The sequence below is a fragment of the Aythya fuligula genome, chromosome 11 (genome assembly GCF_009819795.1).
Source record: "Aythya fuligula isolate bAytFul2 chromosome 11, bAytFul2.pri, whole genome shotgun sequence".
NCBI classification, from domain to species: domain Eukaryota; kingdom Metazoa; phylum Chordata; class Aves; order Anseriformes; family Anatidae; genus Aythya; species Aythya fuligula.
In genome coordinates this window covers 21637760-21656320 of record NC_045569.1, presented here as the reverse complement: position 1 = coordinate 21656320, position 18561 = coordinate 21637760, and the positions used below count along the sequence as shown (strand labels likewise).

The window sequence follows — 18561 nt, the reverse complement described above, 5'->3', positions numbered from 1 at the left end:
AAACAAGTCCCAGCTCAATCACCAGAATGAAAGGTCAGGAGTTCCTCTGCCTCATAGCAGTGCCCTTGCCCACGAGTCTTGCAGAGACAAGTTCAAGCTATTCACTGGTTTCTCTGCACTGTCTTTGGAAATCTACTTTCCCATCCTTAAAGAGGAGGTCAGCATATGCTGCTGATGACCTTTCTTAACTGTGCTAGAGGATCTACCTGTATTAGCCCCCATGGGCTGCACAGAGACAGGATAACAGCTGATAAAAGTTCTGCAAGGTCCCTACATACTGTACTAGGAATAAGATTAAGTCAGAACAGTTCACCATGTGAAGGTCAAAGGCAAGATGATTTCAGTGGCACGAAGCTCCTCTGAACAGAAGCCCGGTACAGAGGCCATTGTGGGAACTGAAAGGGTGGGTTGAATAGAGGCCAAAAGCAGTCAGGAGCTGGAGATCATTCTCCTTTCTGCAGCCTGTTCTTGGAGGCTACAGAAAAGAGCAAACGCTTCCTCCCTGCAGACACTTCTCTGCCCTTATTCACAGTTCCTTCAGTTTTCCTCAAGAAGTTCCCTGGTAAAGCAAAAGGTTTACAGCAGTATCAGGGTTAAGTTGCTAGGATAAAGAAATCTGCTGTTGCAACTGGAAAAGACCTGCAAGTGGAAAGGCCAGAATTTACTGCAGCGCGAGGCACTGAGTCTGGCAGCATGTCAATGCAATGCATCTTCCACATGGCTGTGCCACACAGCCTGATGCCATGTTCCCCACAGTCCTGACTGTCTGTGGCCTCAGCAGGAACCATGCAAAACCTGGCTGAAACCCAGGAGTTCTGCACAGATGCTCCAACCCAGAATGCCAGGACCTCCTTACCGACTCCTCCTCTTCATCATCTTCAAAGAAATCGGTTTCATCCGTCTTCATGTTTGATTCCAGAAAGTCTGTCTCATCATCCCTGGAACCGACAACAAACCTGGGAGTGGAGTTCTCTCTCTCACTGGAGGTCGTCAGGGACGACATGGCAGCTTCGGTGGCCGACCATCCCGCTCTGGAATCACAGTGCGCAAAAAGTGGTAAAGAAGGGCCTGAGCCAGGGCTGATGCCACTGGAAGCAGGTGAGGGTGGGCAGGGCAGGGACTGAGCTAGAGTGAACATGTCCAGGGACACGCTGCCCAGGACAAACAGGGGGAGCCAGGTGAGATGAAGAGAGCCTCTAGGCAGAGGTATGCGGGAAGAGACCCTCAGGGTGGGAGGGGATCCAGGACCCAGAACCATTTTAGATAGGTAGCTCCACTGTGCAATGAGCCCTTTTGCACCAGCTGGGAAAGGGACAGTGTTGCTAGCGCTGAAATAATTTAAACCTTACAATGATGCATGCTCCAAGCCTCTGTTTAAATCATGGAATAGGACAGTAGACTTGCTCGCAGCCTTGTACACCCAAACTGGGACTCAGAAGTTAGGAGGAAGCTTAGGAGAGTGACGGTGACTTTCCAATTGCCAATTTTCATCCTTCTAGCTCAAGAAGACCTAAAGTAACAGAGAGAACAGTTTGAAAGACATATGAGTTTGCAGGGGAGAAGGGAAAAGGAAGGACAACTCTGGCAGGTAAAGACACAAAAGAAGCAGCGGCTTGCAGGTCAGGACTTTTTACGTTTTGCAAGCTTGGCTCTGATTTACTCTTTGACCATGGAGTCTGGTTATCCAGATACAAGCCGTTCTTTATAAACACTAGGAAATGAGCACATCTTGCACAATCGCCTACAGGAGCAGCACTGTCAGCCACACAAGCAACTGAGTTGAATGTACAGTATGCATGACCTGTACAGACCAAGGACACAACTGTTCAGCTCTGTCCATAGCTGTGCACACAAATGTCAAGCAGTTGCCCTTTACTTTGGTTTCCCCATGGTGAAAAGCTTTCCTCCCTCTATCCCAGCCAAAACCAGTACAGGAAGTGCAACCTCAAGATGACTTTGTAAACACCTCATGCTAATATTTCCTACAAACGCACACTCTGCCGCTGCTTCTTGTACTCTCACGTGATCTCCACCCTTTCCCAGGCTGACAGTTACTGCACTTCCTCTTCTGAGGCACGCTTGGCCTTAGAGCCAGCATATCACAGGAGAACGTACCACCACGTACAACTGGATTCCCAGTCCTCCCTGACAGCTCTTCACAAAACAGAGGAGATGCACCCAAATGCCACCTGCCTGCTGCCAGCACAGTTTCATGGTAGGTGCAAATCCCCTCACCGAGAACAAAGGAGGGAGACTGACTTCATCCACTCGAGCAGGGTGGGAACAGCCAAAAGAAACAAACACACAGAGGGCAATCCAGCTGCCTCTGAAATCCCCGGGGAAACATGGATAAAACTAAGGTATGCCTCCATGCAGAAAGGCTGCAGACTCCCAGAAAGGACAGGAGAGGTAAGAGCTGGGCACTCACAGAAAGCACTGGAGCAGAAGCGTGCCGGACAAGTGCCCAAAGCCACGCCATGAGGCGCAGGCTTGACAGCAAGACTGTCAATTCGTGAGCCAGATCTGCCAGGGGAGCCCAGGCCAGCAAGAAGACACAGCAAGCCCAACTCACAGCGGTGCACAAAGGCCAGTGCTGCCTGCTCCTATGTGCTGCGTGAGGCACGGGGCACACCCAACACACGAGCATCCAGATTAGCGAGAGTTAAAGCTTTAATCCACCACCCATGCTCTCTGCTGGCAGCAGCAATAGTACTGGCAGACCAGGCCACACAGGCATTTCTACCGTGTGTGCCGTGTAATCCTGCTACTTCCACACAAGGACAAGAGGAGGATTCCCAACATACTCAGGAACCGTTTCTGTTCCTTGGCCCTGCTGCCTCAGCATGCCAGCGTGGAGTAAGACCTTAGCAAGTTCACTATCAGCTTGGTGGCTGCTGACTTACTGAAGTAAACCATGCAAGAAGGGGAGGAGGACCGTTTTCACCAATCGCATACTCTCCCCTCCCTCCTGGAAAAAATAGACCAAGCAGCAGGAAAACCTTTGGCCTAAGAACTAAGAAAGCAACAGGTTCTCTACATTCCTGCTTCTATCCCAGAGAAAAAAAAATAGTAAAAAAAAAAAAAAAACAAAAAAAAAACTTCTACTTTGCTCTGCAACTATTTCTGGAGGCTATGACATGCCATACTAAAAATAAGTGAAAACCCTGAGCCTCAATGAAGCCAAAGGCCACTGATACATCCAGCATCCCCTTGGTGTTAATGGGATAAACCTCATTATCTCAAGTTGTTTCTGGTGAGAGGACAGGAACAGGGTATAAGCAAAACCTTTTCCAAGTTTCTGTTTAAAGCATATCCCTTCTCTGACTGGCTTTCTACCAACCAAGGCTACAGTCACTTGATGAAACAGCATAACTAAGGTACGCAAAATTTGGACAGATTGCTGCTGTTAAACAGGCAAGCGAAGTACCATTCTTGTGTAACAGACTGATTACATGAGGATTTGCCACCATGCCTGAATCAGCTCTAGAGCTGGGATATCAAAGAGTTTATATGACACGAGGAAAGCAACGCCTGTTACAGAAACAGTACTAGCAAGGTTCCTGTACGGTGCTCAGCCTACATCCTCCCTGCCGCTTTTTTTCTTCAAACCTAGCGCTGTGAGAGATCCTGGCAGTACGGGATGTCTGCTTCTCACACAGGTGTCTGATGGTTCTACATCACTCTCACTGCTCCCTGGGCTAACTGCTCCTACAGCCCATACATTCAGACCAGCTCCCACTTGCTAAGGGTACTACTGGTCTCTCACCTTCCCCAAATCACAACAAGAAAATTAAGCATTAATGCTGCTGGCTGTACCATCCAAGAGAATCTAAAGCCTTGACACGACAACGGCACACACACGCAAGTTAAGCATGGTTCTTATTTTGAAATATTCATGCTCATCCCATCACAAATACATGAGGAAGTACGTACCAGCCACTCCAGCTAAAGACATCCTTGCACTCTCCTCCAAGGACAGCTACGATCTGCTACACAGTCATACCAAAGGTTAATGTAATCACCTAACGGCAAGCAGAAACTGCTGACACACAACCCGGAACTGAGATTTAAACTTTGCCTCTCAGTGTTCTGGGACTAATTCAGCTCTCTGGACTACCTTGCGTTAGTGATAAGAAACGAGATGTAAGTTGTTTCCAGGTTCCCCAGCAGATGAATCTGGTGGTGTTCTGATAAGGACGTTCACAGCATGGAGAGATTTATTCTTTGTGCCCAACTTCTGAAGTACCAGAAATTTAAGTGCAGAAAGGATGATCATATATTGCATTAACTTCACACCCAGCATGGCATTAACAACTGAAAACTATGTGGGAGGGGTGTTCTTTTTGATTGATTAGTTTGTTTTTTGTTTGTTTGTTTGTTTTTAAAACAAAACCTGTTATAGTTGCAGAAGCAGCACTTGACAGCACAGTCTCTACAGCAGAGAGCCAAAGGACAAGGACTGCCGTGGTTTTGGCACGCAGTGACCAATGAAGACCAGTCACATCGCCGGTGGCAGCAGCCACAGGTGGCTGGGAGAGGCTTCTGCACCCCAGGGAGCCTGGGGGAAGCAGCAGAGCGGAGATCAAAGGAGTGTGTGATACCACTGCACGCAACCAGGCTGTGAGGATAGCTAGTTTACAGAACCCCCACCTGACTTAAGCAAGGTCAAGAACCTGACATATGACAACCTTTAAGAATGCACATAGCTGACACTTTAAAATAATAAAAAAAAAAAACTTATGCCTTGACCCTGAATGTATGATCAGTGAAGTAATTTTGCCAAAGGGGTCATTTCCATTGTCACAAGGTCTATTTGTATTAAGGTTAATTACACACTTACATACAAAAGGTGAAAGCTATACTCTTATCAAAAATCAAGCCACAAACTCTTAATTGCTTCAGAAAAATGAAACCACATACCTATTTCAGAGTTAATAATTAAAAGCTATTTGTACTTGGTGTATTAAAGAAAAATTTCCATGTTTTATTAACAAAGAAGTTCAATGTCTTCAAAATCAGGCAGCTGAAGTCATGCTTCTAAACATACTGTTCTGCCTGTTTGAGCAGCACTGTCAGTAACTGCAAATCTATCAACAGCTTCAAGCCCAGAGACTGCAGCAATGGTTAAAACACGTTTCCTGACTAGGAGCTCCTTCTCCTACACAATGCCTCTGCTTGCAAGTTTAGCAAAAACCTGTTGGCTCATCTCCCCTACATTTGAACAGCTGTTACATTGTTCACATAGCAAATGCAGGAGTAAGATCCACTCTTGGCTTACGAAATTATTTTAGGTGCTTTTTTTTTTTTTTTTTAACAACAAGATTTATGAGATTGTTAAGTGTGAAGCTTTACAGCATCAGAATTTCTGAGCCTGTAACCGTTAATAAAGATTTATTAGCAACTTTACACGTAAAATAGTATTTCCTTTTTTTTGTAAAGAACATTATGAACAAGATAAAGATGTTTGAACTTTTACAACGCCACTTGTTGTGTTCGTCAGCTTTGGTGTATTCGCGTACAGCCTGTGGACACGCTAGCACTTAACGCTCCTTTTTCCCCAGCCCGGGCCGCAGTCGGGCCGGTGACGGCGGCGGGGGCAGCCGCCCACCCGCCTTACCCCGTCCTCGCCCCGGGCGCGAGGCCGCCGCTTCCCCCGAAGGCCCAGGCGGCGCCGGGGCCGCCCCGCAGCACGGCGGGGGAACGCCGGGACGGGGCCTGGCGCGCGGGGGCAGCGCCTGCCCACGAGGCCGGGCTGCGGAGCCCCGCCGCAGGCCCCGCGCCACCGGAGGGACGCTCGGAGCCGGCGCCCGGCCCGCCGGGGCACGGCCCGCCCGCAGCGCGGGGGGCGAGGCCCGGCCCGCTCCGCCCGTTCCCCCCCGCAGGGCCGCGCCGCGCTCGGCCGCCGAAGGGGGGGCCGCGGGGAGCCGGGACGGCGGCCGAGCCCGCGCCGAGCGGCGGCCGCGACACCTCCACACCCACACACCCACCCGCCGCCCCCCCCCGCCGCTGCCCTGCGCCCGGCAGCAGCGCCCCCGCCGCGCCCCGTCCCGGCCGCACAGCCCGCAGCGGGGCCGCCCGGCCGCAGGGAGGGGAGGGGAGGGGAGGGGGGGGCGGCGGCAGGGGGCGCCCCGCCGGGCGCCGCCATTTCCCCCCGCTCACCTGCGGCCTCCGAGCGCACCCTGCGCGGCCGGCGCGGCCGGCGGCCAATCGCGACCTGCTGACGGCCGGCGGTGGCCAATCGGCGCGGGGGGGCGGGGCCGGCCGGCCGTGGGCGGGCGCGGCGCAGCGGCCCCTGGCGGCGACGGGCGGCGCCGCGCGAGCCGCGCGCACGTGGGCGCGAGCCCCGCGCCGGGCACGGGCGGCGCCGCGCGAGCCGCGCGTTACCGCGGCAACCGCGCCGCGCGGGCAACCGCGTCCCGCCGAGCCGGGCCGGGCCCGCGAGCCCTGCGCCGCGAGGCGGGGCGGGCCCGGAGCGGGCGGGCGGCGCGGCATGGGCACGGCCCGCGGCGCTGCCGGCCCGCGGGGTCCGCGGCGGCGGAGCGCGGGGCGGCCCGAGGCGCGCACTCCAAGCCCCGCGGCTGCCGCGGCCGCCGGGAGCGCGGCGTTCGCGGCCGGCTGCCCCGGCCCGGCCGCACCCGACGTGCGAGGGCAGCGGCGCGGGGCGCCACGGTGACAGCAGCATCCTCCCCCCCCCGCGGCCGGCCCGCCCGCCCCGGCACGCATCCCGGGCCGCCTCCCGTCCCGACACGGGGCCGTCGGGGCGCCGCGTCCCGGCATCCGCACCCCGCCGCCGCCGGCTCCAGGTGCGCGGACTTTGCCCCGGCCGCACCCTCGCAGTTCGGGCTTCGCCGCGCTGCGCCGTGCCCGCCTGTGGCGGCGGGTGCGGGGCGAGGGGTCCGGGCCGAGGGGTCCGGAGCGAGGGGCCCGAGCCCAGGGCTCGGGGCGAGGGGCCCGGAGACCGGGGCCCGTGCCCGGGGCCAGGGCGGGTCGGGCGCGCGGCCCCGCCGGCGCTGTCCGGCGCTTGGTGCTGAAGGCGGCGGCGGCGGCCCCGGGGCGGGGCGGGGCGGCCCGAGCAGGTGGCGGTGCCGTCGCTGCCCCCCCCGTGCCGCCGGCTCCCCGCCCCCCGCGCACCCTCCCGCCGCCGCCGCCGCCGCCGTTCCCATTCCCATCACGTTCGCCGCCCGGCCCCCGCCGCGCTCGCTCCGCCGCGCCGCCGCTCCGCGATGGCCAGCACCTTCGCCCGCGCGCTCTCCGCTCGCCGCTCCGCCGGCCTCCTGGCCATGGTGGGCGCCGGCTCCCTCGCCGCCGGCTTCCTGCTCGCCCGGGACACGGTCAGAGCGGGCGACCGGCAGCGGCGGCGCTACCCGCCCAGGTACCGGGCGCGGGCGGCGGGGGCGCACGTGTGGGGGGGCCGGCGGCGGGCGGCGGGCGGGGGCCGGTCCCGGCGGCCACGGCACCGGGAAAGGGCGCGGGGCCGTGCCCCCCTCCCCGTCCCCAGCCGGGAATGACCGGGAGCGCGGGGAACCGAGCCCGGGGAGCCGGGCGGCGGCGCGGGGGAGCGGGCGGCGCGGCGGCGGCGGCGGCGGGGGGCTCGCCCGTGTTGGCCGCCTCCGGCGGGAAGGAGCGGCTCCGCCTCGGGCGCCCGTCCCCGAGCCCAAGGGCACCGGGGCCGCCGGGCGCGGGGGGCGGGAGGGGCGCGGGCCGCGGCGCTGGAGCCTCCGCTTCGAGCCCGGCCTCCCCGGGCCGGCACCGGCACCACCGCCTCGCACGGCCGGGTCGGGAACCGGGAGCGGCCGCTGCCGCGGCGGGCCCGGGGACGGGCGGAGCTGGACGGGGCTGGGCAGCGGAGCGGGCCGGGGGCTGGGGCAGAGCTGGGACCGGCGGGGGCGGTGAGTCCGTCCCGCGGGGACAGCGTCGCGGAGATGTCAAGCAAAGAAATGCCCCGAGCTTGGCCCGGTTGTCGCAGGAGCCAGGGGAGGCTTGCCAATACCCTGGTGGGAACAGGACGGAGCAAAAGGAAGGCTGCATTTTCTCTCATCCTGGCAAAACACCCTGGAGCTCTGTCTGTGAGGGCCTGTGCTGGAGCAGAGGCTTCCTGGCTGCCCCGGGGCTGGCTGTGGCTCCTAGCCTTTCACCACTGGGCTGTACCGGTGCCTGGCGTTGGGACAAGGACTTCTCCAGGGCGTTAAAAAAAAAGGTTGCCTGACAGTCCTCACTCTCCCATCTCATGGCAGATTCTAAAGGGAGAACTGGAAGGGCCCACGGGTCCCACTAAGGCTGAGCAGTTCTTCCTGTCCTCCCAGGCAGAGCTGTGCTGGCAGATGGGGGGTGAAGATGAGCCCTGAGATGTGTGATTGGGACCAGGCACGTGCCTGGAAGGTGGGCGCAGGGCTGAGCTGGGCCAGGCGGGTGCGTGCAGCCCGGTCTGGCTAAGGGGTGCTTTGGGGGTAATGCTGGCTCTGTGTGCAGGAGCTGCTGGCCCTATTTCCACAACCTGTGCTTGATCCTTTAAGCCAGATAAGTGTCAGAGCTGCGGAGCAGTGCTAAGGTTCAAGCTCCAGCACAGAAGTTTCCGTGTCCTCCCCCCACCCCTTCAAACTGCTCTCTGCCAAGGGGGACCAGGCACGTGGCTGCCCCCAGCCCTGGCCATGCAGAGGCATTACCTACTGCTCCGCTCACCACCGCTTGCTTTAGCAATGAGGAAGAGGAGGTCTCAAGGCCAGGAGCAGGGTGGCAGCTCCCTCTTGGCCCCCACGTTGCCTGGCCCTGAGGAGTGTGGGGACAAAAGCACAAGACGGGGGGCAGAGGGCAGAGCTGCCTGTGCCTCACTTGGGCAGGGCAGGGCAGGGGAGAGGGATGCCGTGGCTGCCAGCAGGCCCTTCCCCTTGCGCTGGCAGCCTGGCACAGGTCAGATGCAGGTTGGAAAAGCGAGAAGAGGTGTCCCCCCCCACCCTGATGCCAGCAGGGACTGCGTGCAGTGAAGGAGCAGAGCGGGGAAGGAGGCGGCGTGTCGCTGCTCCAAACACATGCGGCTGCTGTGATGCCTGCACCAAACACCGTGTTGTCAGCGAGCGGTGCTGCTCTGCATTGCAGGCTGAGAGCTCTGCTCGTGCAGAAAGCTGTGCTGAGAGCCAGCTCTGGTGCTCAGACGTGCTGGGTCGAGCCATGGAAACAGGATGGAAATGGAACGAGTTCAGGGATTGATGAAGATTGGATGTTACTGGTTATTCATCTCCTGAGAGGATTGTGCTTTCAAGCTTTCTGAATGACTGAACATCTTTACTGAGTGAGGATGGGGAGGAAAATCCACCGGGACCTGTGAGACCCACCTGGTGTGGGAGAGGCAGGCACTCTGCTTGTGTTCTGGCCCCACAGAGGTGTGCTGGCATCTGCAGGCAGCTGGCCTGTACCCCGCTGAACCTGAACACAGAAGTGTCCCCTTGCACGCTCAAAACACCTGCTGGGCGGGGGGGGGGGGGGGGGGGGGGGCAAGCGGGCAGTGCTGTGAAGATGTTGCTGTGGCAGCACCAGCGGGCTGGGGGAAAACAGCAGGTCAGAGTTAGTGCTGAAAACAAAGACGGGGCTGGGAGGAAGAGACAGGCACCATCCTTTGGAAACAGAGGCTGAGATGAGTCTGGGGGAAATGATGAAATCCAGGGCAGGGGATCTGTCAGGGAAGCACTGAGAGGAGCTTCCCGGGAGGGTGCATTTGGCTTTTGTGATGATGCTGACACTTGGAAAGAGCCTGGACAGAGCCCCAGGGTGAGCCACAGCACCCTGCTCTGCAGGGCAAGTCACCCCACCTGCGGACTTGGCCCCTCCAGGTTTTAAGTCAAACAATGAGAGGCGCTGGCAACAGCCTTCAGAGGTCTGAGCATCGCACAATGGTCAAATGGTTGCCAGAGGCACAAATGACCGCACTCCGGGGGCACGGACACCCCCGACAGCTTTCTGACACCTCGGCGTGGAGATGCCCGCCGCCAGCAGGGTCCCGCAGCAGCCACGTTTGAGCAGTCAGGCGGAGAATCCCAGCCCCTGCCCCCCCCGCGAGAGCAAGCCGCATGCTGCGCTGCCTGCCGCAGCCTCGCCGGCACAGCCCCGCACAGCCCCACGCCTCGGGGGGCGCCCCGCGCAGCAGGGGTGGCCTCAGCGGGGTGTCCGCGGAGTGCCCCTGCAGAAGCAGCAGCCGGTGACGCCAGGAAGGGCGCCGGAGGCTGCGGGATTAGCCACAAAGAGTCACGGGGAGACGCACGGGCTGCCGCTTCGGGACAGCGGGTGGGCTAATGCTGCCTGTTGAGCACTGTGCAGGTCTCCTGGGTGAAGCACCCCTCGTGCAAGGGCAGAGAGGACGGTCACTGCAGGCAGCCGGGTCCCAGCGGCGTGGCAGGACCGCAGTGCTGAGCTGGCTCTCGCAGCAGCACGGCCAGTAGCGAAGTGCCCGCTCCCAGCCATGCCGTACTGGCAGGCATCCACCTCCTGCTGGAAGAGCTCCCAGCCTTTGTGGCCAGGGAGCCTGACAGGAATGCACCTCGTAGCTCAGCGTTGGGGCACTGGGAAAGAAAAGCCAGCTCTGAAGGGGGCATTGCTTTAATACCGTTTTTGGGGAGCAGAACCAAAGGGCAAGGCAACTCCAGGAAGACCTTCCTGCTTGTGGCAGAGGAAACCTGGACACCCAGGAGAGCAGAGCGCCTGCTCCCCTTGTCCTCCCCACACAGCCCATGTGGGTGGAAGGGCAGTGCCCTGTGCAGCTCAGCTCTAGGCTTTTTGGAAGTGCTTGTGAGCACAGCACTAAGAGCACTAAGCATGTAACACCTTCATCCCCTGCACTGCCCTGCTTATCCTGGCACCATCCTGCTTAGTTGGGGTTCTCTGGAAAGGCTGAAAAGAGATTGCCCAGATTTGCTGGCTGTGATTCAGGGCTGTTCTGGAGAAGGGTGTGTTCGGGCCAGCAACTAAATCAGCACTGCAGCAGGCACAGATCCTGGGGCAGGCTCTTAGGTTTTAGTCTCTGAACTCTGCAGTGGAGGTACAGACTGGCCACAGCAGTCAGTGAGCCTAAAACTACAGCATTGTTTTCTGCAAGCAAGCTTGCTCCCCTTAGCAACCTTTTCTGGCTCTCTGGATGTAGTCCACTGGCACCAGGAAAGCAGAGTGAGCTTCAGCCCTGGCATGCCAGGCAGCACTGGGGGTAGGGAAGGGACGTGTCCAAGTGTCCCATTCTGATCAGTGAGTGTTTTTTATGAGGATGTCTCTCCCCAGGGAGACGTGGATCCATAGCCAGCCGATGGCAGGGGCAGGAGCAGCAAGGAAGGCTGGGACAGGATGAGTCCCATATACAATAAGCCATCCTTTGAGCTGAAGCATCTCAACGTGGCAGAGAAATGTGCGTGGGCTGGGGGAGCAGCCTTCAGCCAGACAGGCCTGTGACCCGTTCCTGCCCGGCGCAAACTCCTCCTTGCACGGGGCCAGGCTGGAACTGCCAGTGCTTCCCCACACAGAGCGGCAACGAGAGCCCAACCTCCCTTTCTTTCTGCAACCTCCGGAAGCCACAAGCAGCAGCCAAGGCGTAGGCGCGGGGCCAGTGTGCATTCCCCGACCTGCAGACGCAGGGGTGGGGGCAGCGGTGGTGCTGTGCACTGCAGCACGGGGCTGGTTGCTGGCAGCCAAACCCGCACCCGTGCCGGACCTGGGCGCCTGTGGCATGTCAAGGCTGGGTGGCAGTGACGGTGGCCGTCCTCTGCCACAGACCTGGGCCTGCCTCTAGCACCCCTCTTCCCACGCAGCCCCCAAGCTGCCTGTGCCACCCTGAGGGAGAGGGGCTGGGTGTCCCCAGGGCTGCAGGACCCCTCCTGTCCCACTCATGCAGGCAGTGGCACCTCCCAGCAGGAGGGATTTGGCCAAGGAGAGCATGGTCATAGCTGAGGTCCTGTCCTGCCAACACCCCACCTCACCACCCCCCAGGAACACAGGACAAGCACAAAGCCCAGCTAAAGTGGGAATGAGGTCAGGAGACGGCCTCCCACTAAGCTGATTAGAGGGAAGCATTCCCCTAATACAATAAACTGCTCCAGACTGGTGCAGTTCCCACCAGCTGCAGATCGGGGTCAGCCGATTTCCTGCCCCACGGTGCCTGAGCTGCGTGGGGTCAGGGCCCAGGGGACAGCACCGAGTGCGGGCAGACCTGGGACAGGGCGCCCAAGGGTCCCGTGCCCTGCTGCCCCACTGGCTGCACGGGACGGGCTCGTGCCCCTGGGCAGACCCCGGTGCTGGGAGCAGCCACCCCTCTGCAGGAGAAGGCGAGTAAGAGCCCCCACAGCCTGGCCAGCCGGCAGCTCCACACCCGGACTCTGCGCTGGGCTGTGGCTGACGTGGCAGCCCAGAGCCCAGGAGCCCTGGTACGCAGCTGATAAGGAGCCGCACCCTAACAACCGGCCCAGGTTTGCTGGTGGACTCTTGTCCTTGTGGCAATATCAGCAGTCATCTTGGGCTGTTCTCTGCCCTTGCTGTGTGATGCCAGCGGCTGCCTTCCTGGGCAGGCAGCGTGGCTTTCTCAGCCCCCCTGAGCTCCCCTGCACATGCCTGCCCTGAGGGTCTCTGCGGGGCAGGAGCGCTGGGACCCGGTGGCAATTTGGCAATGGATGGGCAGCTCAGCACCGCCACGCTGCTCTCACTCCCACTCCTCAGGGGGAAACAGGGAGAAAATACAATGAAAAAAAGCTCGTGGGTTGAGATAAGGAGCAGTTTAATGAAAGGGAAAAGTCACGCAGAAGCAGTAGGAGAAAAAAAATATTCTCTACTTCCCATCAGCGGGCAACATTCAGACATCTGTTGGGAAGCAGGGCCTCAGTACACGTGGTTGCTTGGGCAGACAGACGCTTTCATAATGAGACTCCCCCTCCCCCCTTACTCCTTGTTTCCCTCCAGCTTTTGTCACTGAACAGACTGTCATACAATAAGGAATATCCCTTTGGTCGGTTTAGGTCAGCTGCCCTGGCATTGCCCCCTCCCCAGCTCTTGCCCCCTCTGGCCTTTGGAAGGGGTTGGAGGCAGCCTTGATGCTGTGCCAGCACTGCCCAGCAGTATCCAAAACGTTGGTGTGATAGCGATGCCGTTCTAGCCATAAGTGCAGAGCATGGCACCATGTGGGGTGCTGTGGGGAAAGTGAACTCCGTCCCAGCCAGACCCAGTGCAGACCCCCTGGCCCCAAAGGCTCATTGCACTCTTTCTCTGCAGTGCCGAGTACCCCGACCTGCGGAAACACAACAACTGCATGGCCAGCAACCTGACGCCAGCCATCTACACCAGGCTCTGTGACAAAGCAACCCCCAATGGCTGGACCTTAGACCAGTGCATCCAGACAGGTGTGGACAATCCCGGCCACCCCTTCATCAAGACTGTGGGCATGGTGGCTGGCGATGAAGAAACGTATGAGGTGAGTGATGGCCAAAGCCCTGCTGTGCTCCAGGCTCTCTAGGGTGGCTGCAGCAGCCATGGCAGTCACGGTACCTGTGGGATGTGGTGTAGCTCTGGCCCAATGTGTGCTGTCTCTTGCTGGCCTAGACCCGATCCCTGGGATCCAGCGGCCTGAAGTATTACCGCTCACCTCCTCCTACTCAGCCCAGGCAGCTGGAGCATGTCCCCATGGGGACACAGGGCTCCTGTAGAGCAGCTGTTCCCAAAGCCCTGCAGCCTCCTCCTCCTTGCCCCTAAGCCCTACTTGTCTGGGCAGTGTCGGCTCTGTGGGTTGCCATTGTGCTGCAGGATGCGAGGTGACCCCAGCCACCCTCTGTGGTCCCCTGTGCTGCCATGTGCAGCCCCCGTGCTGGTGGCAGGGGCTCTGTGGGACTCTGGATCTGAAGAGCTGCATGCCGTCCCGTGTCCTTCCAGGTGTTTGCCGAGCTGTTTGACCCTGTGATCCAGGAGCGACACAACGGGTACAACCCACGCACCATGAAGCATGTCACGGACCTGGATGCCTCCAAGGTGGGCGAGATGGGCAGCAGTGCCACATAGCCCTGGCCGGGAGCAGGGTGCCCTTCCTGAGCCTTGGTGGACAGGGCGATGCTCAGCACAGGCACCACCCCACCAACACCCCACGGCACCTGTCTGTTCCAGATTAAGTTTGGCCAGTTTGACGAGCGCTATGTGCTCTCGTCCCGGGTCCGGACGGGGCGCAGCATCCGTGGGCTGAGCCTGCCACCAGCCTGTACCCGTGCCGAGCGGCGGGAGGTGGAGAAGGTGGCCGTGGAGGCACTGAACGGCCTCTCTGGAGACCTGGCAGGCCGGTACTACCGCCTCAGCGAGATGACGGAGAAGGAGCAACAGCAGCTCATTGACGTGAGTTGGCACAGCACCCGGCCAGCCCTGGGACCCCATCCCAGGCATCACCTCCCCAGGAGGCCATGGCCCCCTTCCCCAGCCCCATGGTCCTGTGGGACCGGGGCTCCTTGCCCCAGTGGTGCAGAGGCTGCTTAGGGCACTTCTCAGCCCTCCTGGGGGAGGACGGAGCTGGCTGAACACAGCCCCAGCAACTCATGGGCCCCTCCGGCTCCTGCCCCGTGTCCCTGTGTATGCTCAGGGGAAGGCAGGACCACCAGCAGCCTCTGCCTGCCTGGTCAGGAAGCAGGGACTCCTGACCGCAGCTGGGACAGCAAGCGAGCTCACCCCACCAGGGACAGCTGCGGTGCATCTCCTGCATGGCACACTGGGACCAGAGAGATGGGGTGCCCCAGCTTCGGCTGTGCAGCCCCAGGGGGCATTTTGACTCTCTGCCTCCTTCCAGGATCACTTCCTCTTCGACAAGCCGGTGTCCCCCCTCCTGACAGCGGCAGGAATGGCCCGGGACTGGCCCGACGCCCGAGGGATCTGGTGAGGATCTTCCCAGCCCTGAGCAGCCAGCAGGGCAGAAAGGCAGGGGGACGCTGCTCCGTCCAGCTGCCCCAGCCACACTGCCCACGCTCCCCTCACTCCCTGCACTGCAGACCCCGGCGCCCCCAGGCTGCCATCGCCCCAGCTCCGTGGTGGGGGCAGCTGGGCCCTCCCTGCCCACACCCAACCTGGGGTCCCCTTGCTGGCTTCAGCCCCTTGAGCTGTGCAGCGGTCAGAGGGTGTCTGCTCCTCACACAAACCGCAGTGTCTCGCTAAGTGGTGTGCAGCCTAGGAGCCGGCCATTTCAGCCCCCTGCTGTCAACTCTGACTGCTCTTTCCTGCCTATCGCCACTCATTCTCTGGGCTGCCAAAAACCTGTAACTGCCTTCTGCTCCCCAGGCAACCCCCAGTGCTCCTTCCTGCTCTCTGCACACCCTACCTGCCCCCAGACTTATCTTGCTACAATTGCTTGTTGCCGCTCGCTCCCGGCATCTCTGCACACCCACACAGCATCCCACGCACCCGCGGAGCAACAGCCGGCACATGCGCTTGCCCACACCGCCCTGGCAGGCACAGCGCTTTTATAGCAGCCTCAGGGAAAACACCTCCATGTCACACACGGCTCCAGCCCCCCCAAAACCCAGCGCTCCAGAGTGCACCTCACACCTCGCAGCCCCTCCTGCAGGAGCTGTGTCCCTGCCCCAGGGTCAGGAAGGGCTGGCACCGCGCTGCTCCTCCCCGGCAGCGCTTGCCCGTGCCCAAGGCACAGGAGCCAGCATTCATCACCCACAGCAGTGTGTGAGGATGAATGCCGGCCCATCTTTGGGTGCATCTCCTGGCTGTCTGCCTTACTGCCATGCTGTGCTCTGGCAACATGCTCAGCTGCGGGAGCTTGGATCCAGGGGCAGCATGGGCATCGGCGGGGGGGGTGAGCAGGGCACTGCTGGGCTGGCACAGGCAGCTGTGTGTGCACGGGGGCTCTGCTGGCTGCCAGCGCAGCCAAATGCTGCCCTGTCCCTAGGCACAACAACGAGAAGACCTTCCTGATCTGGATCAATGAGGAGGACCACACACGCATCATCTCCATGGAGAAGGGTGGCAACATGAAGCGCGTCTTTGAGCGGTTCTGCCGGGGCCTGAAGGAGGTGAGCACCCACCGGCCGTTGCCGTGCCAGACCCACAGACAGGTGGACAGGGGCACACAGGGCCATTGCAGGCTTTGTGTCCTGTACTGTCCCAGGGCTGGGCAGCACCCAAGTGGCAGGAGTGCCTTGCTGAGGGCAGTGCATTATGCAGTCGGAGGCTGAACTGCTTTTCGCACCCAGGTGGAGCGGCTAATCCAGGAGCGAGGCTGGGAGTTCATGTGGAACGAGAGGCTGGGATACATCCTCACCTGCCCCTCTAACCTGGGCACCGGGCTGCGAGCAGGAGTCCACATCAAGCTGCCGCTGCTCAGCAAGGTAGTTACCACGGCTGGTTTTGTGGGGAGTGAGCCTGGGGCTGTGGCAAGCCTCAGCTGCCAGCACCGGGAGCCCAGCCTCGTGGGGAGGCGCAGGACTGCATGGGACCAGCCCCGGACCTCGTTCAGGCTCACCAGGGCAGTGAAGCATACAAGGGGCCGGACCTGCGTGTTGAGCTGGGTCTGCTCAGGGCAGGGCCCACAGATGGGGCTGCGCAAGGTGTGGGAGGGCTGCCCCAGGGAGCAGTCGGCTGCAGTGCCCTGGCTGCCTTGCTGATGGTTGCACTGAGCACTGACATGTTCTCTGGGCACTAGGACAACCGCTTCCCCAAGATCCTGGAGAACCTCCGGCTACAGAAGCGTGGGACAGGCGGTGTAGACACCGCCGCTACTGGCAATGTCTTCGACATCTCCAACCTGGACCGGCTGGGGAAGTCAGAGGTGGGTGCTGGACAGAGATGATTTTGCAGCAGGCGGTTTGGAACACGTGTGCACAACAGGCCCTCAGCTCTGGGTCTGTGTGCTGGGGCTGGCACATGAGGCCTGCGGGCTGTACCACTCTCCTAGAGGAGGCAGCACGTGCCCTTCTTGCAGCGGGGTGGCCGGGGCCCTTGCTGGCATGGCTCAGCAGAGGCTTGGCTGGGGCCAGGGCAGCCCCCGGGTGAGGATGTGTGTGTGTGTCCCCGGTGCAGGTGGAACTGGTGCAGCTGGTGATAGACGGCGTGAACTACCTGATCGACTGTGAGCGGCGGCTGGAGAAGGGGCAGGACATCCGCATCCCCTCCCCGGTCCCACAGTTCCGGCACTGAGCTGGACCACGGCAGCGCCAGCCCTGCAGGACCCAGCTTCCCGCTGTAGCTTACACCATCGCTGTGCCCAGCATGTCGCTGCGTTGTTACCCACGACGCGCCAGGCCCGACCCCATAAATGTGCGCTGCTGTAGCTGTGTCTCGGTCTGCTCCTTACTCGAGCCCCACGGCACACCCAGCCCTGCCGACCGCCCCACCCAGCCCTGTGCCTGCAGAGAGGCACCCAGACAAATCTTCACCTTCCTCAAGGAGCTTCACCTTCCTTGAGCTTTCTCTGTGCCACCACTGCCCTGAGGAACAAGCCTGAGGGGCCTCTGGAGCTGCCCGGGTCTGGGGGCTGCGAGGGGCTGCATGTGGGAAGGGAGCTGGGGAGCAGCAGGCTGCCAAGAACTGCTGGGACAGGATGAGCTGCAAAAAGGAGCTCTTGTGTCACTGCAGGCAGAGCTGGGTTCCCATCGCCACTTTGTTAGAGGGATGCTCACAGAAAGCTCTGGGGCAGGCAGAGGAGGAGAACAAAGGTGAAATCAGAGTGGAGCCCAGCTCTGTTCCTGCCTGCAGGAAAGAAAGTGCTTTCAGAACAGAGCGTGTCAGTCCTGGCACTCCATGGAAAGGGCTCACATCCCTGCTGCTGCTGTGAGCCCTTCACAGTGCTCGCACACACACACACTTGCGCACATGCATGCGTGCACACAGCTCTGGGCAGGGAGTGGGCCGTGGCTGTCCCTGAGCTCGCCACCCACGGGACGCCCGCGGCCCCTGGCGGGCCCTGCCCGGGGCCCGTGGGACGACGACGGGGGGAGCTCCGGCTCGTGGGACGACGGGGACGGGACGCTGCGATAGCGGCCGGGCCAGGGGCTTCGAGACGGCCGCGAGGTCTCGGGGCACGGAGCCGTTCCGTCCCGGGACAGCTCCCGCAGGGCAGGCGGGGCCGAGTTGGGCGGCTGGGCTGCAGCCTTGCCCGGAGGTCGCGCCCCCAGCGTGGATCTGCGCGTGGGACCGTGTCCGTGCTGCCCCCGTGCCCTGTTCTCTCCCCCCCCCCGCCCCGTCACCACGCACGTTCCCAGAGCTGCCCGCACACAAAGCGTGGGGTCCGCCCGGCCCTTCACGCCCAGCACCAGGGGATGGGCTCCCACGCGGGACAGGGGGCGGTGGTGCGGGACGGGTCCCGGGCACGGCCCCGTCTCAGCGCGGTCTGCGCTCACTCGCCGGCGCCGGGAGCCCGCAGCAGCAGCAGCCCCAGCCCGACGCGGGGCCGGGGAGCCCCCATCCCCGTGCTCTGCGGCAGCCTCCGCGCCGGGAGCCGGCGGTGGCGGGGGCTCGGCCGCGCCGTGCGGACGAGCCGGGAGACACGAAGCGGGGGCAGAAGCAGCCGCTGGGGATCACTCGATTCCCTTCTGCAACCCGACCGCTACCTGCGCCTGGCAA

At 60.9% G+C, this 18561-nt stretch overlaps 2 protein-coding genes across 10 annotated transcripts in view; one reads left to right on the top strand and one right to left on the bottom strand.

Annotated features, from left to right (window-relative positions):
* PPIP5K1 (diphosphoinositol pentakisphosphate kinase 1) overlaps positions 1–7334 on the bottom strand; it is a 54319-nt gene extending 46985 nt beyond the window's left edge. For 6 of the 9 annotated variants that reach the window (XM_032194585.1, XM_032194589.1, XM_032194591.1 and 3 more), the window contains exons 1-3: positions 6160–6206; positions 1350–1510; positions 857–1031 (exon numbers count right to left, since the gene is read on the bottom strand). In XM_032194585.1, coding sequence (XP_032050476.1) covers positions 857–1003 — 147 coding nt within the window. In that variant the 5' untranslated portion in view covers positions 1004–1031; positions 1350–1510; positions 6160–6206. Of the gene's footprint in view, positions 1–313; positions 365–856; positions 1032–1349; positions 1511–6159; positions 6207–6783; positions 6805–7234 lie in introns of those variants that run through there. The other 3 variants (XM_032194586.1, XM_032194587.1, XM_032194590.1) reach the window with 3 other exon arrangements.
* Positions 7157–17269, top strand: CKMT1A (creatine kinase, mitochondrial 1A). The gene is made up of 9 exons (XM_032194595.1): positions 7157–7372; positions 13234–13432; positions 13888–13983; positions 14116–14337; positions 14783–14868; positions 15890–16013; positions 16194–16328; positions 16643–16768; positions 17020–17269. Exons 1-9 carry the CDS (start codon positions 7224–7226, stop codon positions 17134–17136), a joined length of 1254 nt encoding a protein of 417 aa, XP_032050486.1. The 5' UTR covers positions 7157–7223; the 3' UTR covers positions 17137–17269.
* The last annotated feature ends 1292 nt before the right edge of the window (positions 17270–18561 follow it).